The 26229-nt window shown below is 42.3% G+C and overlaps 1 protein-coding gene across 1 annotated transcript in view; it reads left to right on the forward strand.

Moving 5' to 3' along the window:
* LOC140741221 (nuclear receptor subfamily 4 group A member 1-like) overlaps positions 1–26229 on the forward strand; it is a 61976-nt gene that overhangs the window by 19871 nt on the left and 15876 nt on the right. The window contains exons 2-3 of the mRNA XM_073071171.1: positions 6162–6976; positions 24668–24797. Coding sequence (XP_072927272.1) covers positions 6164–6976; positions 24668–24797 — 943 coding nt within the window. The 5' untranslated portion in view covers positions 6162–6163. The remainder of the gene's footprint in view (positions 1–6161; positions 6977–24667; positions 24798–26229) is intronic.

Genomic DNA, 26229 nt, shown 5'->3' on the forward strand with positions numbered 1-26229 from the left:
GATAGAATGGTCTCTCAGTGCAGTGGGCACCTTGAGTGACCATCTTTTAGGCTTCAGGCAAAGAGCGATCCAACCAAGACCTCAATAGTGGAAGATGATGACACATCACAACGGCAGTGGAGAGTTCCCAGTCCTCTTACATTCCATGCCACTGGACCCTGACCCTGATCTGTTAAGGACCATATGGTGGCTGCCTGTTCATCAGCTTCCCCACATTAAGCAAAGTTATGTACAGGTGTTCTCCGTTAAGGGAATCCACCCTAATACCCTGGATTAAGTCCCATGGTAATCAACAAGTGGTGAAGGGGACAGGATTGTGAGATCTGGAAGCCCCTCAGAATATATGGATCCCAGATCTACCTCTACAACCACCTGAAGACTCACTAATAGACAATCCCTTAGGAGAGCATCTTAGTCGACTCCAGTGATACAGTACATATCTTGATAAGCTATCGACTGATAAGCTTGATAAGCTATCGACTCTCTCCTCACAGTGGATATCTCAAGTAAGTATTTCCTGTGGGACAGAATATTCATCAAAAATGATGGATACCCTGACTAAATAGTTACTTTAGAATAGAACAATCTCCTCAAATACTGGATACATTGAGGTAATGTCTACTGTGGGTAAAATGGTCTCTTCATACAAAGGTGCCTTGAGTGAGTATAAAATAGAAAGTTAACCCCATTTACCTTCAGTAACCTTTGAAATGAGTTGCTGAAGGAAGGGCGATGTTCAGTGTGCTGTGTTCACGGGTCACCCAAATGTCCAACAGCCTCCAATAGGTGGAAATCAAGTGTCAATGATATTGGTGGCTGGCACAGAGAAGCAGTTAATTGCTTTGTCATGTGCTGGGTAAATCTTGCATAATTGTGTTATAGCTTGTGCAGCTTGTAGCTTTAATGAGCTATTCCCTGTTTTTGTTGTCAGCAGCAATAAACTGCCTTACAAAATGCCCTCATTGCTTTATATGCTTGATGCACCATCAATAACTCACGCCGAGACTTAGGAAGTGAGATATCGGCTTTTATTGACTGAAGAACACTACATCCTGGGGAAATGAGGGAGAGCAGCAGGCCACAGTCGCCTTTATACAGGGGTCTGTGGGAGGAGCCACAGGGGTAGTCAGCAGGGTCTTGGGAGGAGCCACAGGAGCAGTCAGACAGGTATATCTAGTTCACCACAATGCTAGAAGCCACAGCCTGGTGTTTTTCTGTCTTTCTTGTAGCCTTTAAGACTCATACAGTCTTGTATCACTAATGCTCACTATTCTTCAATCCAAGCCAGTCCAGAAGACAATTCTACATATCTTACCACACATGAGATAGATTCATATTTCAAACTGATTGCTGGTTTTATTGATTGAAATTATGGAAACCAGACAAATACAGAACAGCACTGTGTGTGTCCAATGAAAACAGCAGGTGGTCAGATGTTTTAAAACTATCCTCTGTTCCATACAGAGTGAATAGAGACAGATAGGATGAATCTCCTCAGTCCTCTTGCTGTTCCAACAGTGTAACCTTAACTGAAGCTCCAAAACTTCACCCCAAGACTCATTTTACATACAGTTTAGAACTCTCTGTGTGACTCACTTCTGGGTTGATGATTGGAGGGTGGGTCAATTTCACTTCACCCAGGATCTTCTTATACATTCAGTTCATTCTTTATTTCTTTCTTTATTTTTTTTTGAGTTTGACTAGACTCATCAACATCAATACTGATGCCACAATGCTCGAGGTGTTCTGGTTCCTCTCATAGCCCAGGAGGACAGATCCTCAGGAGGGTGTTGAGGAGGAAATGTGATTGAAGTGACTTTGACTGTGGAATGATTGTTGATGCCAGACAAGGTGGGTTTGAGAATCTCAGAAACTGCTGATCTGGGATTTTCATGCCCAACAGTTTCTCGAGTTTGCAGAGAATGGCGAGAAAAATAAGAAGACATCCAGTGAGCGGTAGTTCTGTGGGTGAAAACACCTTGTTAATGAGAGAGGTCAGAGGAGAATGGCCAGACTGGTTCAAGCTGACAAGAAGGTGGCAGTAACTCAAACAACCATGCATGAAAACAGTGGTGTGCAGAAGAGCACTTTCAATGCACACCACACCAAACCTTGAAGTGGATGGCCTACAGCAGCAGAAGACCACAAAGGTACGCTCAGTGGCTACTTAATTAGGTACAGGAGGTACCTAATAATATGGCCACTGAGTGTACTTTTTCCCTGATACTTTGGGTATAAATACACGCTAATATAAGGACTGTCCCTCCCTGCAGTTTGCAAGAAGAAAATGATTTTAAGGAGATTAAAAACAGGAAAGCACCTTGTCTGTCTTCTTTGCATTCTGAGAGAACAAGTTGCATCCAATTTATTTCCCCAGAAATATTAAGGAAGTAATTTACCACTTCTGCATTCTCCACGTGGAACCACATCCGAAGGGAATAGTGATTAAGGAATTAGCTTTGAAGACAGCTCTTAGTGGAGGCCACACAACTGAGCTCTCAAAAGAAGTTGACTTAAATGAAATCCAGAGAAGTGTGATATTGGAGATCTACTCCAAGAGCAGTGTTAGGAATCTTTAATCATCTCCCCCCAAAAAAAGTTAAAGCAAGAGGCCACTTGAGAATATTAATGTTGTTAAGCAATAGAGATATATAATGGAGTTGGTATTGATCAGCTTTGAATGGGAATGGGCTGAAATGAATGAATACTCCTATTCGTATGTTGTGTTTTTTTTTACTATTGTATACTTCAGGCATCTTCATGTCATTGCCCTGTAAGACCATAAGACATAGGAGCAGAATTAGGCCATTTGGCCCATCAAGTCTGCATGTCACATTTAGAACCATAGAACATTACAGCCTAGTCCCACTGACCTGCACCTGGCCCTTATCCATCCATACACCTTTCATCCATGTACCTGTCCAAGTTTTTCTTAAATGTTAAAAGTGAGCCCGCATTTACCACTTCATCTGGCAGCTCATTCCCCACTCCCACCACTCTCTGTGTGAAGAAGCCCCCCCCCCAATGTTCCCTTTAAACTTTTCCCCTTCACCCTTAACCCATGTCCTCTGGTTTTTTTCTCCCCTAGCCTCAATGGAAGTTGATTTGAAGCTGATTTTACAGTATTTTTCAAATTTCTTCTTATAAACATAAACAAATTCTAGAAGATGATATACATTTTTATATTTGTACATTTACATCTCTCAGTGATGACAAATGACACTTGTGAGCTTAGAGTGTCTGCTGTCATTCAGCCAACACAACTGCTTGGATTGCAGCCTTGTGTTCTGTTACATTCCATTTATTTGAAGCTACATAAATCAAGTCACTATGAAAAAGGACAGCATTTCATGCCAATGACCTCCTTTTCCCATTGGTGAGATCCAGGGAGCAGACTTAAAATATAGCCAGCAGATTTAGCATAAATCTTTGGTACCTAGATTAGAAAGTGTATAATCATCGGGAAAAGTCAATGGACTAAAACAGCTGAAGTTTGGAACTTGGACCACAACTGGCCTGCACTATATTGGTTTCATTGGGTGAAAAACAGCAATTCCACAGTGTCATAGCACCATACAGCGCAAAAACAGGCCCTTCAACTCAACTCGTCCATGCTGACCAAGGTGCCCATAGAAGCAAGTCCTATTTGCCTGCATTTGGTCCTAATCCTGCTAAACCTTTCCTCTCTGTATACTTATCCAAAAGCCTTTTAAATGCTGGTATTGTACCCACGTTAACCACTTCCTCAAGCAGCCCGTTCCATATATTGATCACACTCTGTGTGGAAAAAGTTGTGCCTCAGTTCCTTTTAAATCTTTCTCCTCCCATCTTAAACCTCTGCCCTTTAGTTTTTGGTTCCCTCTCCCTGAGAAAAAGGCTGTGTACATTCATCCTGTCAATATACCCCCATTATTTTATACATCTCCATAAGGTCACCCCTCAGCCTCTTACATTCCATAGGATTAAAGTCCTAGCCTGCTAAGCCTCTCACTATAACTCAGGCTCTTCAGTCCTGGCAACATTCTTGTATATCTTTTGTACACTCTTTCCAGCCACCTAGTGTTCTTGATAGTTAGACCAGCGTTCAAAGTTCAAAGTAAATTTATTATCAAAGTACATATATGTCACCATATAGAACCCTGTGATTAATCTTCTTGCAGGCATTTGCAGTAATTACAAGAAACACAATAGAATCAATGAGAGACCACACCCTACAGAATGGACAAACAACCAGTGTGCAAAAGACAACAAACTGTGAAATACAAAGAGAAATAATAATAATAAGAAATAAGAAATAAATATCAAGAATATGAGATGAAGAGTCCTTGAAAGTAAGTCCACAGGTTGTGGGAACAGTTCTGTATGTGGAAGTGAAGTTGAGTGAAGCTATTCCCTCTGGTTCAAGAGCCTGATGGTTGAGGGGTAATAACTGTTCTTGAACCTGGTGGTTCCTGAAGCTCCTGTACCACCTTCTTGATGGCAGCAGTGAAAAGAGAGCATGGCCTGGAATGTGGAGGTGCTTGATGATTGATGCTGCTTCCCTGCAACAGAGCTCCATGTACTCAATGGTGGGGAGGGCTTTACCAATGATGCGCTGTGCCATTTCCACTATTTTTTTTTGAGGATATTCTGTTCAAGAGCATTGATGTTTCCATATCAGGCCGTGATGCAACCAGTCAATATACTTTCCACCACACATCTGTAGAAGTTTGTCAAAGTTTTAGATATCATGCTGAATCTTTGCAAACTCCTAAGAAAGTAGAGGCACTGCTGTGCTTTCTTCATAATGGCACTTATGTGCTGGACCCAGGACAAATCATCTGAAATGATAACACTGAGGAATTTTAAGTTGCTGACCCTCTCCACCTCTGATTCCCTAATGAGAACTGGCTCAGGAACCTCTGGTTTCCTCCTCCTGAAGTTAATAATCAGCTCTTTGGTATTCCTGACATTGAGTGAGTGATTGGTGTTATGACACCACTCAGCTAGAGTTTCAGTCTCCTTCCTTTATGCTGATTCATCACCACCTTTGATATGGTCAACAACAGTGGTGTCAGCAGACTTGAATATGGCTTTGGAACTGTACTTAGCCTCACAGTCATAAGTGTAAAGTGAGTAGAGCAGGGGGCTAAGCACACAGCCTTGTGGTACACCTGTGCTGGTGGAGATCGTGGGGGAGATATTGTTGCCAATCCAAACTGACTGGGGTCGACAAGTGAGGAAATTGAGGATCCAGTTGCACAAGGGGGTATTGAGGCCAAGGTCTTGAAGCTTTTTAATTGGTTTTGAGAGGATGATAGCATTGAATGCCAAGCTGTAGTTAATGAAGAGCATCCTGATGAGCATCTTTGCTGTAGATATTCCAGGGCTGAGTGAAGAGCCAATGAAGTGGCATCTGCTGTTGACCCGTTGTGATGGTAGGCAATTTGGAGCTGATCCATGTCACTTCTCAGGCAAGAGTTGATATGTTTCATCATGGGTATAAGTGCTACTGGATGATTTGAGGCAGGTTACTACATTCTTCTTATGCACCGGTACAATTGAAGCCTGCTTGAAGCAGGTGAGTACCTCAGACTGCCAAAGTGAGAGGTTAAAGAGGTTGCTAAATAAAACACACAACCATCAAAATCAACATTTAAATCAGAATCAGGCTTATTATCACTGACATACATCCTGAAATGTGTATTGCAGCAGCAGTACATAAACTATGCTATAAATTACAATAAGAAATATATAAAAAACTAAACAAGTAGTTCAAAAAGAGGGCAAAAATAGTAAGATAGTGTTCATTGTGTGTTCAGAAATCTGATGGCAGAAGGGAAGAAGCTGTTCCTAAAACATTGAGTGTGTGTCTTCAAGCTTCTGCACCTCCTCTCTGATGGTCATAATGAGAAGAGGGCACATCCTGGGTGTTGGGGATCCTTAATAAAACTTTTTGAGGTATCACCTTTTGAGATGTTCTCAGTGGTGGGCAGGCTAGTGCCCACGATGGAGCTGGCTGAGTTTAACCTCTCATTTCATCTCATTAACCTCTCAACTCCATGATAAAATAAAAGCTATCCACAAGGTTTTGACCTTGTGCGTAGCCTTTATTCTGTGTTAATGAAAGAAGACCAACATAAACTGTGGTCTGACTGGATTTTGATCTGTTTTGTTTTCAGAAATGCCTTGTCTCCAGGCACAGTATGCAACCTTGCCACAATGTGGAGGACCATATGAGGACCACAGTTCTGACTTACTGACTTCTGAGTTTGTCAAGTTTGGAATGGACCTCAGCACCACAGAAATCACTGCCACCACCTCTCTACCCAGCTTCAATACTTTCATTGACAGCAACAATGGGGACTTTGATGCCTATTTGTACCAATTGATGGTTTCTAACCAGCAGTCTCCATTTAAAGTGGAGGATGTTCAGATGTTTGGCTGTTACCCAGGCTCAATCAACATGCACTTAGAAGAGGTGACACCTCATTGTGGGTCTTCTCAATACTACAATGGATCTTGCTCCATCCCATCAGCTTCAACCCCTGGTTTTCAGATGCAGCAAGTGTCCATTTGGGATGAAACCTTTCCTCATCATTCACTTCAGTATAGTGAGATGGATCATTTGTTAGATCAGCAAAAAAATGTTTCCCAACTTTCTTTCTTTTCCTTTAAACAGTTACCTTCAGAGCCTCCAGGGCCACATTGCCACATGAGGCTTGATACAAGTTCTCATGGACCGAATAATGTCCATCAACTAGTCGACACTATGTCTTACGATATCACCAACCATGCCTCGATGACTTTTCCTCCCTTACCCATGGACCATGGACCGCGTATCTTGGACAGTCCCATTGTAATAGATAATCCCATCCCCTCTCCGCCATCTCGGAATCCCCCCACTAGTGAAGGCCAGTGTGCTGTATGCGGAGATAATGCTTCATGCCAGCATTACGGTGTACGAACCTGCGAAGGATGCAAAGGTTTCTTCAAGGTATTTGAACAATTATTTGAACCTTAATGACGATCAGAGTTAATTTTTATTCCGTGTGATGATGTGCAAAATGGACAATTGCAAATTGCCAGTGTGTTTTGCATCTTTAATTTTTATTGCTACTTACTTTACCCTGTTTGTTACAGCACTTTAAAACAATCAGAGTTCTGCCAACATGATACATACTGCAACAGCTCCTAAGCAGAATAATAGTTGTTACTTGGAATGTTATGCACAAAGGATCTTTGCTGTGATGTGTCACACATGCAGTAGATCGTAGAGTTCCATTAGTAACATACACCTCACCACCTTCAACAGCTCAGAGCATGAAGCATCAATTTGCATGACATATCGTTGCTAGCATACGCTCCTCTCGGCAGGCTCACGGAGCTCTCTACACATTGTCATTCTTTAATGCAGACTCCCCAAGCACACTCCCACCTCCTCAGCTTTAATCTTCAACATAACACTTTCCCAGCTGTAACCCATTCCCAACCTTCTGATGGGGCAATGTGTGAGGTCGTTTCACTGTATTCTGTGAAAAGATGTTGCAAGATCTGAATTTTGTCTAAAGATTATAATTTGGCTTAAGTCTTTGGCCATTTTTGAGATTGAAGTGTAACAAGTAAACTTGAGGCCAGAAACACAAGTGTTACACTGTTACTATAGAACCCATTGAGCCAATCTGCAAGCTGTCCAAATATCAATGGAAAGAATACAGTAAGGCAATCAATTTTTTAGAACTAGGAACAGTCTGTGCTTAGCATGCCACTCAAATTTGTGGCATGTTGTATGCTAGGATAACTGATAACATTGAACTTTCAAAAGGAAATTGGATATACACTTGAAAAGAAAACACCTGTGGAACCATAGGGAAGAAACAGGAGACTGGTATTAATAGGATATCTCTCTCAGAGAGCTGGCATGGATAAGGTGGGCCAAGTGATCTCCTTCTCCAGTGTAAGGTTGTATGTAAGGTCAACAGACACAACATCTGAACTTTATCACAGAGACACAAGAGACTCAGCAGATGGTGCAAGTCTTGAGAAACCCACACAAATGCTGGAGGAACTCAGCAGTTCAGGCAGCATCTATGGAGGGAAACTATGGAGCTGATATTTTGGGCTGAGATCCTTTATTAGGACTGGGTAGGAAAGGGGAAGAAGCTACAGTAAGAAACTGGCGGGGGTGGGGGTGGAAGGAGTACAAGCTGGCAGGTGATAGATGAGTCCAGGTTGGTGGGTGGGGGAATGGCATTGAAGTGAGAAGATGGGAGGTGATAGGTGGAAGGGATAATGAATGAATCTGATTCAAGTGAAGATGAATGAATCTGATTAGAGAGAACAGTGGACTATCTAATAAAGGGAAGAAGGTAGGGATCCAGATGTAGGTGATGGCAAGTCATGAGGGGAGGGGAAGAGAACATATCAATCACTTTCACATTCCCTCCCCACCCACCTACCTTCCCCTTCATCTGGGCTCACCTATCGCCTGCCAGCTTGTGCTCCTCCTTTCCCCCATCTGTTTATTCCGGCTTCTGCCCCCTTCCTTTTCAGTACTGATGAAGGGTCTCAGTACAAAATATTTTGAAGTTCAATTTATAATTTCTGAAATGCTCAGGGTGCCCAGATAACTCAGGTGAAAAAAACTACTTGTGATACAGTAGCCCTCTGTGTACTAGCTTAAAGAAGTATTGCACAAAATAACTCCCAAAAAAATAATGGTTCTTTCAAATGTCTCATTGTTTTTTAGTTGGGAGTGAGACTTGAGATATAATGGAAAATAGACTTTATTTGTATTTAAAAGCTGCATTTAGGCTTAATTTTATTTCAATGCCTCTTTCATATCTGCTAAGTATAAAATAATTTGAATTTCGCCTCAAGGCTAATGCTGTGTGTGCCTGTTCATTCTCAGACTGGTTCTCTGGGAAAATGCATACTGGGGTCATTTAGTGCACATGTACAAGATTCAACTGACTTTTGTTAATGTGCTGTTCATTGAGGGGAAGAGATGGGAGACAAGAGGTATCTGAAGGGAAAGAGATCAAACCAGTGAGATAAGGCAGTGAACAGAGATAAAACACGGAGGTGAAGCTTGCTGTTCAAGCATGGTTTTCATTTAGCTTTGTCAAATGTATCTGTCCAAATGCCCATAAAAAAAGTCTGTGAATGGAAGCAATGTTTTCTCATCCTGCAAGTTCTATAACATTAGTAGAGTCAGAGAGCCATACAGCACAGAAATAGGTTCTTTTTGATCAACTCATCAGTGCTAAGATGCCCATCTTGACTAGTTCCATTTGCTCATGGTTGACCCATATCTCTCTAAGCCTTTACTATCCAATTACCTGTTCAAATTTCTTTCAAGTATTTTTATTGTATCTGCCTCAACCACTTCCTCTGGCATCTCATTCCATATACAGACCACCCTCTGGGTGTAATAGTTGCCCCTCAGGTTCCTATTAAATCTTTCCCCTCTCACCCTCTAGTTCTTGATTCCCCATCCATGGGGGAAAAAGACTGTATTCATTCACCCCATATTTATCCCTCATGATTTTACACACCTCTATAAGATCACCTCTCCACCTCCTATGCTCCAAGGTAAATAAGTCCTAACCTGTCCAACCTCTTCGCATAACTGGCCTTTGAGTTCTGACAGCATAGCTGAAGCATGGATGAAGGATAAAAACACTTTGCGTGTAATGGCGCCATTAAGGTAGTAAAATTTCCCAATATGCTTCTTGAGGGTGTAAGCAGAAAAATAAATGACACCTGAAGAAAGCAAGAACATCATTGTTTCCCTGTATTAATCCCATATCCCTTAATATCTAAAGATCTGTCAATCTCTGTTTTGAATAAATTCAATGACTGAGCCTCCTGAGGAGAGAATTCTTAAGATTCATCCAGCCTCTCAGTGAAAAAATTTCTTTGCATCTCCGACCTGATTGATTGATCCCTTATCTTGAATCTCAGACACTTCAGCCAGGAGAAATATCTTCCAATTGATCAATTTTGTTCTTTTTCAATGAGATCACTTTACATTCTTCTAATCTGAGGGGATTTAGGTCCCAGTCTGTTTAATCGCACTTCATAGGGCAAATGATCCACGTCTGAAATTGATCTGGTAAGCCTTTACTCATTTCCCTCTATCGCAAGTACATCACAAGTACCAATAGTGGGTAAGTCCAGGACGAGACACCACAGCCTCAGAATACAAGGACGTCCCTGTAGAATGGAGATGATAAGGAATTTCTTTAGCTAGAGGGTGGTGAGTCTGTGGAATTCATTGCCACAGATGGCATGGAGCCAAGTTATTGGATATATTTAAAGTGGAGTTTGATAGGTTCTTAATTAGTAAAGGTGTCAAAGGTTATGGGGAGAAGGGAGATGAATGGAGATGAGAGGGATAATAACTCAGCCATGATCAAATGATGCAGCAGACTCGATGGGCTCAATTGGGTCTGTTGTACATCCTTCCTCTGGTAGGATGCTAGACCTACATGATGTTCTAGCTGCGGACACACTAAATTCAGTAAGGCACCTTTAATCTTGCTTCTCTGCCTCTGAGGCTCCAAGTTTCCCAAAACAATTCATGTTTGTCCAATCCCTTTATTGCCAATACCCTCTGTCCAAGCAATGTCCTGATTAACCCCTTCTGCACCTTCTCCAAAGCCTCCTCATCCTTCCTGTAGAGTGGTGACCAGAACCACACACAATACACCAAATGTGGTCTAACCAAAGTGCTGACCAATGAAGGCAAATATGCCATGCACCTACTTTACCACTTCCAGGGAGCTATGGACTTTCAAGTTCAAATTCAAGTTTAATCGTCAAACAAAACAGCGCTCTTAGAGTCATGGAAAAGTATAGCAAAGAAATGGGCGCCTTGACCCATCTAGTCCATACTGAACCATTTAAACTGCCTAGTCTCATTGACCTGCTCCGGGACCATAGCCCTCCATAATCCTATCATCCATGTACCTATCCAATCTTCTCTTAAACATTGAAATTGATTGATGATGGAGCTAGTTGCAGACAAATGCAATCCAACTCGTCTTCCACTGAGTGAACACAGGAGGGCAGCACCCACAGTAGGGCCAGCCCCCAACCCAGCATGGACACCAAATTTCTCCCACACTGGCTCCCACGTCTCCTTCCCTGTGCAGCTGCAGTAGGTGACCTTGTCGCATGAGGGCCTGATCCACACAACAATCAAGGTCACGTAGCTTCCCCGTTAGATTTGCCAATGAAACAGTGCACTAGACTTGCAGTATTCTACACTACCAATGTCCAATAAGGTCTTGCAATCATAAGGAAAATGTCCAAGACAATCGTTTGCACTATTTGTTGGACTGTACTCTGCCTCCCCGCATCACTTCTGATGCCTTCCTCCTTTAGTCTCTGTAGCTGCTGACAATATGGTGTGCAACAAGTCCAGTTCCACGGCCATCAAACAATTCGCCAGATCTGAAACACTTGATGTTCTCATTACCCAGGAATGTCTTGTGTTTGCACAAAAGGTGCAAAAATTGAACAATTAATCTTTGTTTGGATCTGGAGACTCCGCTGCAACCGAGTGCATCGCCATCTTATCAGATCCCTCTGTACATCAAGGTATCCTGTCATTTACTGTCTACTTTCCTCTTACCTTTGATCTCCCAAAGCGCCACACCTCACACTTGACCAGATTAAGCTCTATCTACCATTTCTCTGCCCAGTTTTCCACAAGTACTGCAGTGTTCTTTGACAATATTTCTTGGTATTCTCGACATGACCAATGCTTGTGTTATCTGCAGACATACCAATCAACCCACATACATTTTCATAGAAACATAGAAAACCTACAGCACAATACAGGCCCTTCAGCCCACAATGCTGCACCGCAGATGTACTTCCTTTAGAAATTACCTAGAGTTACCCATAGCCCTCTATTTTTCTAAGCTCCATGTACCTATCCAGGAGTCTCTTAAAAGACCATATCATATCCGCCTCCACCACCGTCGCTGGCAGCCTATTCCACACATTCACCAGCCTCTGCGTAAAAAAAAACGTACTCCTGACATCTCCTCTATACCTACTTCCAAGCACCTTAAAACTGTACCCTCTTGTGTCAGCCATTCCAGCCCTGGGATAAAGCCTCTGACTATCCACACAATTGATCAATGCCTCTCATCATCTTATATACCTCTATCCGGTCACCTCTCATCCTCCGCCACTCCAAGGAGAAATGGCCAAGTTCACTCCACCTCTTCTTATAAGGCATGCTTCCTTATAAGAAGCAGAAACATCCCAGAAACATCCTTGTAAATCTCCTCTGCACCCTTTCTACGGTTTCCACATCCTATAGTGAGGCGACCAGAACTGAGCACAGTACTCCAAGTGGGGTCTGACCAAGGTTTTATATAACTGTAACATTACCTCTTGGCTCTTAAACTCAATCCCATGGTTGATGAAGGCCAATGCACTGTATGCCTTCTTAACCATAGAGTCAACCTGCACAGCAGCTTTGAGTGTCCTATGGATTCGGACCCCAAGATCCCTCTGATCCTCCACACTGCCAAGAGTCTTACCAATAATACTATATTCTGCCATCATATTTGACCTACCAAAATGAACCACCTCACACTTATCTGGGTTGAACTCCATCTGCCACTTTTCAGCCCAGTTTTGCATCCTATCAATGTCCCGCCGTAACCTCTGACAGCCCTCCACACTATCCACAACACCCTCAACCTTTGTGTCATAGCAAATTTACTAACCCATCCCTCCACTTCCTCATCCAGATCATTCATAAAAATCACGAAGAGAAGGGGTCCCAGAACAGATCCCTGAGGCACACCACTGGTGACGGACCTCCGTGCAGAATATGACCCGTCTACAATACTCTTTGCCATCTGTGGGCAAGCCAATTCTGAATCCATGAAGCAATGTCCCCTTGGATCCCATGCCTCCTTACTTTCTCAATAACCCTGGCATGGGGTACCTTATCAAATGCCTTGCTGAAATCTATATACACTACATCTACTGCTCTACTTTCATCAATGTGTTTAGTCACATCCTCAAAAAATTCAATCAGGCTCGTAAGGCATGACCTGCCTTTGACAAAGCATGCTGACTATTCCTAATCATATTATGCCTCTCCAAATGTTCATAAATCCTGCCTCTCAGGAACTTTTCCATCAACTTACCAACCACTGAAGTAAGATTCACTAGTCTATAATTTCCTGGGCTATCTCTACTCCCTTTCTTGAATAAGGGAATAATATCTGCAACCCTCCAATCCTCCAGAACCTCTCCCGTCCCTATTAATGATGCAAGGATCATTGCAAGAGGCTCAGCAATCTCTTCCCTCGCCTCCCACAGTAGCCTGGGGTACATCTCGTCCGATCCCAGAGACTTATCCAACTTGATGCTTTCCAAAAGCCCCAGCACATCCTCTTTCTTTATGTCTATATGCTCAAGCTTTTTAATCCATTGTAAGTCATCCTGACAATCGCCAAGATCCTTTTCCATAGTGAATAATGAAGCAAAGTATTCATTAAGTACCTCTGCTATCTCCTCTGGTTCCATACACACTTTTCCACTGTCACACCTGATTGGTCCTATTCTCTCATGTCTTATCTTCTTGCGCTTCACATAATTGTAGAATACCTTGGGGTTTTCTTTAATCCTGCTCGCCAAGGCATTCTCATGGCCCCTTTTGGCTCTCCTGATTTCATTCTTAAGCTCCTTCCTGCTAGACTTAGCATCTTCTAGATCTCTATCATTACCTAGCTTTTTTGAACTTTTAGTAAGCTTTTCTTTTCTTCTTGTCTAGATTTTCAACAGCCTTTGTACACCACAGTTCCTGTACCCTACCATCCTTTCCCTGTCTCACTGGAACGTACCTCTGCAGAACTCCACGTAAATATCCCCTGAACCATTATTTTTGCCGTACATTTCTCTGAGAACATCTGTTCCCAATTTATGCTTCCAAGCCCCTGCCTGATAGCCTCATATTTCCCTTTACTCCAATTAAACACTTTCCTAACTTGTCTGTTCCTATCTCTCTCCAATGCTATGGTAAAGGAGATAGAATTGTGATCACTATCTCCAAAATGCTCTCCCAGTGAGAGACCTGGCACCTGACCAGGTTTATTTCCCAATATCAGATCAAGTACAGCCTCTCCCCTTGTAGGCTTATCTACATATTGTGTCAGGAAACCTTCCTGAACACATCTAACAAACTCCACCCCATCTAAACCCCTTGCTCTAGGGAGATGCCAATCAATATTTGGGAAATTAGAATCTCCCATCACAACCAAATCATTAATATATATAAAAACAATAGAGGTTCCAGCACTGATAGCCTCCAAACACCGGTGGTCATAAAGACATGTGGAAAGTTAAAATCACCTACTATCACAATCTTATGTTTCTTGCAAAACTCTGAGATCTCTCAACAAATTTACTCCTCTGAATTCCACGGACTGTTGGGTTGTCTGTAATATAGCCCCATTAATGTGGTCATACCTTTCTTATTCCTCCATTCCACCCATAGAGCTTCACTAGATGAGCTCTCCAGTCTGTCCTGACTGAGCACTGCCGTGACGTTTTCCTGACTAGTAATGCCACCCCTCCCCCTTTAATCCCTCCCGCTCTGTCACATCTAAAACAACGGAATCCCAGAATATTGAGCTGTCCATCCTATTCTTCTTGCAGCCAAGTCTCACTAGTGGCTACAATATCATAACTCCACGTGCTGATCCATGCCTTGCATTGAAATATACATAGCTTGGAACATTAGTCCCACCATACTCAACCTTTTGATTCTTGACTTTGTCTGAGGTCCTAACAAAATCTTTCTCCAGAACCTATTCTGGCACTCTGGTTCCCATTTCCCTGCAACTCTAGTTTAACCATATCCCCCCCCCCCCCATTTCCTGGGCAGTACTAGCATACATTCCAATTAGGATATTAATTCCCCTCCAGTTTAGGTGCAAACCATCTCTTCTGTACAGATCCCACCTTCCCTGGAAGAGAGCCCAATGATATAAAAATCTTGTGCCCTCCCTCCTACACCAACTCCTTAGCCATTTGTTAAACTGGATGATCTCCCTATTTCTGGCCTCACTAGCATGTGGCCAGGGTAGCAATCCTAAGATCACAACCCTGGAAGTCCTGTCCTTTAACTTAGCACCTAACTCCCTGAACTTGCTTTGCAGAACCTCGTCCCTCTTCCTACCCATGTCATTGGTACCTATATGGACCACAACCTCTGGCTGCTCACCCTCCCACTGAGTACTCGATCTGAGATTTCCCAGACTCTGGCACCTAGGAGGCAACATACCATCTGGAAATCTCACTTTCATCCACAGAACCTCCTTTTTGTTTCCCTAACTAATGAATCCCCTATTACCACAATGTTCTATCCTTATCTATAACTATCTTGAAACTTGAGGAATTATAATCACTGTTCTCAAAATGAACTCCCATTGAAACTTTGATCACTTGGCCAGGCTTGTTTCCTGGTACAAGATCTAATATGGCCATTTCCCTGGTTGAATTATCTGCAAAAAATTGTTTCAATACACCCTCCTGGATGCACTGAAAAAAATCTGCCCCATCTAAACCTCTGACACTTCAAGACAAAGTTGGGGAAATTAAAGTCACCCGCAACAACACTGTTACTTTTACATCTTTCCATATTTTGCCTACATATCTGTTACTCTATCGCCTGCTGGCTCTTGGAAGGCCTATAGCATAACCCCATCATAGTAATTGCTCCTTACTTACTTCTGAGCTCTATCTATATTACCTCAGTTGGTGAGCTTCCAGGATGTCCTGGTTAAGTGCTGTTGTGACATTCTCCCTGATCAGTAGTGCAATCCCTTCTCTTTCTTTACATCCCTTTCTTAGCACATCTGAAACATCTGAATCCTGGAACACTGAGCTGCTAGTCCTCCCCTTTTCTCAACCAAGCATCAATAATGGCTAAAAAATCATATTTCTATGTTAGGTCCAGGATCTAACTTCATCTGCCTGATCTGTAATAGTTGCACTGAAATAAATACACTTTAGACCATCATTCCTGCTATGTTTATTATCTGGGCTCTGCCTGTTTTCCCTATTATACTTACTTGACTTAACCTCTACCTCTTCCTCAATCTCTATATCTACTGACCTGTAGCTCCGGTTGCCACCCTCTGCCACACTAGTTAAAACCTGCCCAAATAGCACTAGAGAAACTCCATGCAAGGATATTGGTTCACTTTTAGTTTAGGTACAACCTATCCCTCATATCCTGGTTCCACCTGCCCTGGAAGGGATCCCAGATATCTGAAACCCTCCCTCGTACACTAGCTCTTTAGCCACACATTTCAGTTGTACTATTATTCCTATCACCCTACTTCTGACTTTACTAGTATGTGGGATTGAAGGATATTACAAAGGCAGGAAAGGGTATAAAAATGGAGGTGACTTGCAGGGATTGGGAGGGGTACAGGAACTGGACGGGTTATGGTCATAAGAAGAGGTGTTCGGGTTGTAGGGATGATGGAACCAGGGAGGGGAGAGACGGATTTCAATTCAATAATTCAATTATGATCACCCTATTGAATATCACAATTACAAATGAGAGCTGAATTTGTTCAATAGAGCAGCAATATCTCTTGTGAGCATTGAAAATATGGCTAGGCTTCAGCTAGGATATAGTTACCATGCATCAGGAAGAATGTCATGGCCTGGAGAGGTTACAGAGGAGATCTCCTCATATGATCTCAAGGTGAATGACTTCAGTTATGTAAAAGAGGTGGGAGAAAGTGGGGTAGTTCTCTTCAGAGCAGGAGGATTAAGGAGGTACACAGTGGTGGTTTTCACCTGCCCATCACCCACCCCTGGTTCCCCTCCTCCTATCAGATTCCTCTTTCTTCAGCCTTTTACCACTTTCACCTATCACCTACCCAGCTACTCACATCATCCCCTCCCCCAACCTTCTTATTCTGTCTTCTTTCCCCTTCCTTTCCAAAGCCGATGAAGGGTCTCAGCCCGAAATATTGACTGTTCATTCCCTTCCATAGATGCTAACTGACCTGTTGAATGCCTCCAGCATTTTGTATTTGTTGCTCTGGAATTCCAGCATCTGCAGAACCTCTTGTGTCAATGGTGGTTTTGATGGAGAAAGGAAAACAAAACTGTTCCAGTGGCAGGAGGGTCAATTACTGGAAAGCATCAGACCTATCTTGCAAAGAAATGGAGGGAAAGGAACAGTCATTTATTCATGCAGCAAGTTGTTGTGATAATGTTGCACACTCCCCTGAAAGGATAGTGGGAACAAATTGAATAGAAATTTCCTCAAAGGTATTGGATTAATACCTGAAGGGGTAAAAACAAAACAGGGCAGTGGAGAAAAAAACAATGTTTCGGATTAATGGAGAGCTCTTTTAAAGAGTCAGCAGAAACATAATCCAGTGACTTCTTTCTGTGCTTTAAGATTGTTAATATGGTGATAACTCTATTTATGCCTTATAAATAAGATAGATACAAAATACTCAAAAGAACAAATCAAAATGTTGTAAATAGTGGAACTGTGAAATAAAGATGACAACGATGTTATTGTCAGAAATTTGTGTCCTGGGTAAATCTTCAGCAAAATATTCACCAGTACTAGCTGATATTGAGTTCTTTTGGATCAGTTCCCAGGTTAATATTTAAAAATGGACTTGGTTGTACTTCAGAGTTTCATGTAACTCCCTGTCTCACATATCACTGTAAAACTGTATTAAATAGCCCCTTCTAAACTGTCTGTGATGAAAATAGCATTTGAAAGTAATGCATTAATACTATCTGTGATTGCAATAGTAGTGTAACCAATATTTGGCTCCTTAAGGTATCTTTTCTCAATCTGTGGTTTAAGCTGACAACAATGGGGATCTGGGGGAATACCAAGGTAATTACATTTCTGAGAGAGACCTTTATATCTCAGTCGTGACTCACTTGTGACTAACTCGTGCTTTCACTGAAAGCCAGTGACATGAGAATTCCCCCACCCACCCTTCCTCCACACACAATCAGTTACTCACACATAGATTTCAAGATCCGCAAGTTTCAGGAAGCAGGCTTCTTGCACAGCCGTGACGGGGTGATTTCAGCTGACTCCCTTATCTTTCTTCACGACCCGCACCATGTTTTAATAGCTATGAAACTTCCAAGGATGTGGCAGCTTAAGGAGCAAGAGCTTGAGTGAGCATTTAAGCCCCTCAAGCCTGTTCATCCATTCAAAAAATCATGCCTCATTCATAAGATCATAAGACATGGGAGCAGACTTGGGCTATTTGATCCATTGAGTTTGCTCCACCATTCCATCATGGTTGATGTATTATCCCTCTCAACGCTATTCTCCTGCCTTCTCTCCATAACCTTTGACAGCCTTACAAATCAAGAACCTATCAACCTCTGCTTTAAATATACCCAGGGACTTGGTTTCCGCAGCTGTCTGTGGTAACAAATTCTACAGATACACCACCCTCTGGCTTAAGGAATTCCTCCTCATCTCTGCTCTAAAGGGACGTTCTTGTATTCTGAGGCTGTGCCCTCTGGTCCTCTAGTCCTAGACTCCCCACTATAGGAAATGTCCTCTCCACATCCATTCTAGCTAGGCCTTTGCTGAAGGATCTCAGCTTGAAATGTTGTAGAATTCAGGAAGGAGAAGTTGGGAGAACACACATCAGTCCTGATTGAAGGGGTCTGTGATGGAAAGCACGAGCAGTTTCCAGTTCCTGGGCATCAACATCTCGAAGGATCTATCTTGGGCCCAACACATGGCAAAGGCATTATCAACAGCTATATTTCATTAGGAGTTTGTGGAGATTTGGTATGTCACCAAAGACTCTATCAAATGTCTACATATGTACCATGAACAGCATTCTGACTGGTTCCATCACCATCTGGCATGGAGGCTGCAGAGGGTTGTAGACTCAACCAGCTCCATCACGGATACAATCCTCCCCAACTATCAAAGACATCTTCAAGAGGTGGTGCCTCAAGAAAGTGATGTCCATCATGAAGGAGGCACAGGAACCTGAAAACTGACACTCAATGTTTGAGGAACGGGTTCTTCCCTTCTGCCATCAATTTTCTGAATGGATAATGAACCCATGAACACTACCTCACTATTCCTCTTTTGCATTATTTATCTTTTATTGTAACAATTATTTATAGCAACTCATTATGCCTGCACTGTACTGATGCCATAAAACAAAAAAATTCACAACTTATGTGAAAAAATGTGATGGACTTGATTATGACCAAAAGGGCCAGTGAATGAGTGTGTGACTCAATATGCCCTTTAAGCACAGAATCTTCATAGTATTTTGTCAAAAACAAATCTGTTTTTCATCATGTAACATTGACAACACAGATATTCAGTACAGCTGTGACATTGTTTCTTGGGAGAGCGAGGGAGAGTGGGCAGATAGATTCAAGACAGTTGTTTTGCAAATATGCTAACTTCCTATCAAAAGGCCATTTGCTTAGCAACAATATGTCTTCCGCTATATGTCAGATAAGCACATTATCCTTGTGTGAGGGTTATTTATTAAGTTTGAAGTGGATAAATACCTTTACATAATGGCATCATTCTTCTGTATCTTGGATCATAGCACATGCACTGCCAGACAGCGTGGTGGATGCAGGTTTGATTGTGGTTTTTGAAAGGCAAATGGATAACTATTTGAAGATAAAAAGTTTGCAGTGTTGCGAGGAAAGTGTAGGGAATGAAGAATGGTGCTCAAAGAGCTGGTACAGACCTAACAGAGCAAATGGCTTTCTTTGGTACAATAGCAAATCTATGATTACATGTTTTAATGAATAAACAGACTGTAAGTAAAATATCCCCCAAGGTACACCACTGGATACTTCGTAAGCAGCTTGAGAAGGCAGTGTTTACACTACTGGGCCTTCAGGTCAAGACTAGCTAGATGAGAGCGTCCCAACTGAGTGAGCAGGTGAAAATGATGTGCGAGCAGTCTACGCCCAGTTTATTATAGACTGGCACACGTGACATGAAAATATCCATTTTCCTATCCACTGCTCAGGCCAGAAAGTATTGAAGTCAGGGTGGCAAGCTGTGCACCACTTTTCTAAACTTTCAGACCAACAATCTCTCAGCTTTATTCGATTCTTTTAATCTGCTCTCCATGGAAAATTAAGAGAGAGTTGAAAGATATTATCCATTGGTAACTGATTTAGATTGTTACATGTACTGAGAGACAGTGAAAAGCTTTTGTTTTTCCCCCATCCAAATAGATCATTCCAAACATGTCATCAAAGACTCTAGTAGATTTCTCCACATGTACCATGGAGAGTCTTTGACTGGTTGCATCACCACCTGGTGTGGAGGCTCCAATGCACTGGATCACAAGATGCTGCAGAGGGTTGTAGATTTAGCCAGCTCCATCATGGAGCCTCTTCAACCCTCTTCAACATAAAGCACATCTTCAAAAGGCAGTGCCTCAACAAGGTGACATCCATCACTAAGGACCATCACCATCTGGAACTTGCTCACTTCTCATTACTACTATCAGGGAGGAGGTACAGGAGGCTGAAGACCCACACTCAATGGTTCAGGAACAACTTCCTGCCCTCCACCATCAGATTTCTGAATGGTCCATGAACACTATCTCACCATTTTGTTTGACTTTTGAATTATTTTTATTATTTTATTATATTATAGTAACTCATAGTGATTTTTTATGTACTGCCAGAAAACAAATTCCAGTAATAATAAACCTGATTCTGATTCTGGTTCTTCCCTGAGTACATTGAGGTAATACAATAGGTTGCAAAGAAAGTGCAGTGCAGGTAGACAAATAAAGTGTAAAAGCCATGATGAGATAAATTGTGGGGTCAAGAAACATCAATAATTCATCTTTATTATACAAGAGTCTTATACAATATAAGACTATTCAATAGTCTTATAACAGCCAGTTCTTGAGTCTGGTGGTGCCTGTTTTCAAGCTTTTGTATCTTCCTGATGGTGGGAGGGAGGAAGAAGAATGTTCTGGCTGGGAGGGGTCCTTGGATGCTTTACGAAGGCAGTGAGAAATTTATTCCGAGTCCATGGAGGGGAGACTGCGCTGAGTCCACAACTCTTTACAATTTCTTGAAGTAGTGGGCAGAGTAGTTGCCATGCCAAGCCATGATAGGATTGTGTACTTTCAATTGACCTTATAGTCTCTTAATTGGATTTAGATATTTAACCATCTTGGCCAAAGGAAACATAATTAAAATAAATTGGGATTGAAGTGACATTCATCTAGTTTAGGATGTTGAATGCCAGCTGAGGCTGTTTTGGAAATGGGATCAATTGTAATTCAAAACCGTGTTGCAAATCACTGTCTGGTCAGTTAGGTAGTTACTACATCGCTCATCTCTTTGCTGATTTCCTATTGACCTCAGTTACACAGGAGCACCAAAGGCATCAAGAGCCTCTACATTATTGCCTTCAATTCCCCACTGCCAAGTGAGCTGTTTGTTCCCCAAGAGGGGGCTGTCTTTGCCCATCATCTGTATGGTGCTGATGTTCCCGGGGTTTCAAGGTTCAAATGTTATTTCCAGTACACAAATGTAAATGAGAACAAGATAATTGTTACACTGCATCCCTTGCAACACATAAAAGAACATAGTAAGATAAAGAACACAACAATAATAAAAACACAAATATAAATACAAAAGATAGCTTAAATACATAGATTGATTGTATGTCCATAAAGTGACGCTGGACACAGGAGTGTCTGTACATAAGGTGACTGAGAGGAAATGATAAAGTAGTGGTGGTTGGGGGTGTGGAGGGGTGGGTTAGTGGGTGGAGGTGCTGTTCAGCCTTACTGCTTAGGAAAGTAACTGTTTTTGAGACTGGTGGTCCTGGTGTGGATGCTACGTAGCCTCCTCCCTGACGGGAGTGGGATAAACAGTCCATGAGCGGGGTGGGTGGGATCCTTCATGATGTTACTGGCCCTTTTCCGGGATGTTTCTGTACGTATATCCTTGATGGCAGGTAGGCTGAGTGCCGGTGATACATTGGGTAGTTTTGACTACCCATTGTGGAGCCTTCCTGTCTACTGCTGTGAAATTTCTGTACCATGCAGTAACGCAGCTTGTTAAGGTCCTCCCTACTGCGCATCTGTAGAATGACGTGAGTATTGATGTGCACAGTCCAGCCTGCTTCAGTCTCCTCAGAAGGTAAAGGTGTTGGTGAGCTTCCCTGATTGTGTAGAATGTGTTCTGGGACCGTGAGAGGTTGTGTGAGATGTGCGCCCCAGGAATTTGAAACTGCCTCAGTTTCCACTGCTGTGCAATCGATGTAAAGAGGGGTGTGGCTGGTGCAAGTTCTCCTGAAGTCAATAACCATCTTCTTTGTCTTGTTATCATTGAAGAAGAGATTATTTGCCTGGCACCAGCCCTCGAACTTTTCCACCTCCTCTCACGTTAACTTGTCAAAAGAGGAACTATCAAGATCTTATTTGTTTACTTAACAAGGTCAATACACATAGACAATGCTGGAAGTTGGCATTGTCTGTGGAAAGAGGAACAAGATCCATTTTGAGGTGAAGACTCTACGTCAGAACTGCACTGCAGTGGACTCGCAAGGAAAGTCTGTTTTATTTCCAGCACCTGCAGTTTATTTTGTTTTCAAAGTCCTCCAAATGTACACTCGGTGGCCACTATTAGTTGAGGTACCTAATAAAGTGACCACTGAGTGTACGTTCGTGGTCTTCTGCTGCTGTAGCCCATCCACTTCAAGATTCGATGAGTTGTGCATTCAGAGATGCTCTTCTGCACACCACTGTTGTAACATATAGTTGAGTTACTGTCACTTTCCTGTCAGCTTGAACCAATCTGGCCATTTTACTCTGACCTCTCTCATTAACAAGGTGTTTTTGCCCACAGAACTGCCACGCACTGGGTGTTTTTTTTTTGTTTTATGCACCGTGCTTTATAAACTCAGGAGACTGTTGTGTGTGAAAATCCCAGGAGATCAGCAGTTTCTGGCACCGACAATCATTCCATGGTCAAAGTCACTTAGTTCACATTTCCTCCCCATTGTGATGTTTGGTTTGAACAACAACAGACCCTCTCAACCACTGCTGCGTGCTCTTATGCATTGAGTTGCGGCCACATGATTGGCTGACTGGAATTTGTATTAATGAGCAGTGCACAGGTATACCACCGAGTGTCAGTGAAATGTATAAAATGTTGCATCCAAACCACTCCACCCCCATTTGTTTATTACAATGTTTTAAGACCCCCAGTTGTCCCATCTTCCCCTTCACCTGCCCCCACAGCTTCCCCCGGCAGGACATGGGTGTTGAAGTTCCGCGTTGCTTTCCCCATCTAACCATCTTCTCCAAGCTGGAGCATGAATGGTGAGTGCTAGCAAGCTATTCCAGCCCACTGACCTTGCTCTAGCCTCACTCTACTGGAGCATTCTACTGTGCATCACTCAGTTGCAATGAGAAGCAGCAGCCTCAGTGACTGATCATCTATAATCCTTCTGGCCTTCTGGTCTTTGGCACTGAAGCTGACTTCAGAATCAAAATCAGAATCGATAAGTAGAGCAAAGGAGGAATAATGGGGTAGTGTTCACAGGTTCATGCATCATTCAGGAATCAGAATCAGAATCACTTTATTGCCAGTATGTGAAACATGGCAGAATTGATGGTGTCTCGGTGCCAAGTGTAAAACACAGGACAATACCATAACAGACAACACAATAACAACCAACAGTTTACAAGACAATAGTGCAAACAGTCATGAGCAATCAACAATTAGCAGAACGGTCACATGTGCAAATGTCAATAACCAAATTAAATAAATGTGAACAGGTGAACAGACTAAATGATTATCAACAGAACAAGGAGAGCAGGAAAGGCCACTTAACGGATGTTGTGCAGGGACAGTCGGGGTATTACACCTGAGTGAGTTTTGTTGAGAAGCTGAAGAGCTACAGGATGGAGGTGACGTGTAGTCCTGGTGTTGATGGACCTGTAGCGTCTCCCTGATGGCAGTTTGGTGAGTAGGTGACTACTAGGGCGGGCGGAGTCAGCGGTACTTTTTTAGCTCTTTTCTTCACTCTGGTGATGACCAGGTCTTTAAATGTCAGTAGATGACAGTCAATGATCTTCTCCACTGAGTGAACCAGTCACTGCAACCTGGACTTGGAGAGAGAGGAGGCGGTGGTAGAGGTGTAAATCTGATGGCAGAGAGGAAGAAGGGAAACCAAGAACAGAATGCAGAATATAGTGTCACACTTACAGAGAAAGGGCAGTGCGAGTAGACAATAAAGTGCAAGGCAATGACAAGATTGAATTGGAGATCAAGAGTTCATCTTTATTGTACAACAGAGCTATTCAACTGTGTTATAATGACAGGAATGATACTGTCCTTGAGCCTGGTGGTACGTGTTCTCAAACTTTTCTATCTTCTGCTGTGTGGAAGGAGGGAGAAGACAGAATGATTGGAGTAGGAGGGCTTCTTGATTTAGACTTTCAACCTTTGAGGTATGATTGGTGCTCTGGTACAGGAATGGGGATGCATGCTGGAATGTTTGTTGGTAGATTTGTGTGTACATCCAGTTGCTGTGGCAGGTTGTATCTGTCTACTGGATGTTCCTTAGTTAGGCACTCTTCTCACTGGCAATTTCCATTTGTTTTCATAGCGCACAGTTCAGAAAAATGCCAAGTATGTTTGCCTCGCTAATAAAGACTGTCCCGTGGATAAACGGCGACGGAATCGATGCCAGTTTTGCCGTTTTCAGAAATGTCTTGCTGTGGGCATGGTAAAAGAAGGTAAGCCCTTTGAGAAATTCTGGATATATATAAATGCACACATTCTGCTTATCAACCACAAATCCCATTAATTGCATCTGCCTTTCCACTAACATTAGTGATTTAATTCCAGCTACCAAATAATTGTATTATCAAAGGGTGTATAAATAAGGTGTGTTTGCCATTTAGAATGCAAGTCACTTCTTTACATACTCCCTTGAGAAATTTTTGCAATGGGGAAGTAACAGTTTCAGAAACTACCCCCTCCCACCTTTTGCTGTCACATGCGAGGCTTTGTTTCACATGCATCTCCAGTGAGTTATTGGGCTGTGTTTTGGTGGTTTATTTTCAAGAACAATTATACTCAGAGGCAAAGATATTCAAAGCTTAAGTTTACCATAATCAAATCAGTCGGGTTGAAGAGGAAACCAAGGGTTGGATGTGCAGCAAATAGAATTGATCTTGATAATCAGAAAAGCATGGAGGTAAGTATAGACATCCTTTCCATTCCAGACGAACAGAAGATATCCATATTAACATGCGCACAATTCAACCCAGTGGAGCAAACTCGTGATTATTTTGGAGAAACTGTATTATGTATAGCTTCTCAAAGCACAGTGAGAACTTACTGAGTGAATACTTTTTGAAAGGAGGTCAACTTTGATAAGAGGGAGTTGCACCATGGCATTAGTTCACACTAAAATACTTCCTTGCCAGTTCAGAGGTTGCTGCTATTGACATTAAATGGAGAGTGATTAAAGATGGGCGAGAGAAGTTGAAGGTGACCGAGCACTTAGTCTGTGTGGTGTCTATATAAGTTTGTCTTTTTGTTCTTCCTTGCACATTCATCCACATTACTCTACATCTGCTATATATTTCTCCATTCACTCAACCTGTCTAAATCACCTCAGGGCTTCTTTAAATCCTCCCCACAACCTGCAATCCCACTCAGTTGCCAACAGCAAGCTTTGAAGAAAGTTCAAAGTTCAAATGAAATTTATTACCAATGTATGTAATATGTCACCACGTACTAGCCTAAGATTAATTTTCTTCCAGGCATTCACAGTATAACAGAGAAATTCAATAGAATCAATGAAAATCTACACACTAAAGCTGACAAACAACCAATATGCAAAAGAAGACAAACTGTGCAAATACATACATACATACATACATACATACATACATACATACATACATACATAAATAAATAGACAAACAAATACTGAGAACATGAGTTGTAGAGTCCAATGTACACATACAATTTGTTCCATCATCCAAATCATATAAGATATATAAGATGTGTAGCCGAGGACCAAGCAATGACCCCACTTGCCAGTAGAAGAAGGCCCATTGGTTCTCCGTTTTCCGTCTGTTGACCAGTTTTTCCACCCATGCCAATAGATTAATTCCAAACGCAAACAAACCTGTATGTGGGACTTTCCAGCATTTG

Source organism: Hemitrygon akajei, chromosome 18 (genome assembly GCF_048418815.1).
Source record: "Hemitrygon akajei chromosome 18, sHemAka1.3, whole genome shotgun sequence".
NCBI classification, from domain to species: Eukaryota; Metazoa; Chordata; class Chondrichthyes; order Myliobatiformes; family Dasyatidae; genus Hemitrygon; species Hemitrygon akajei.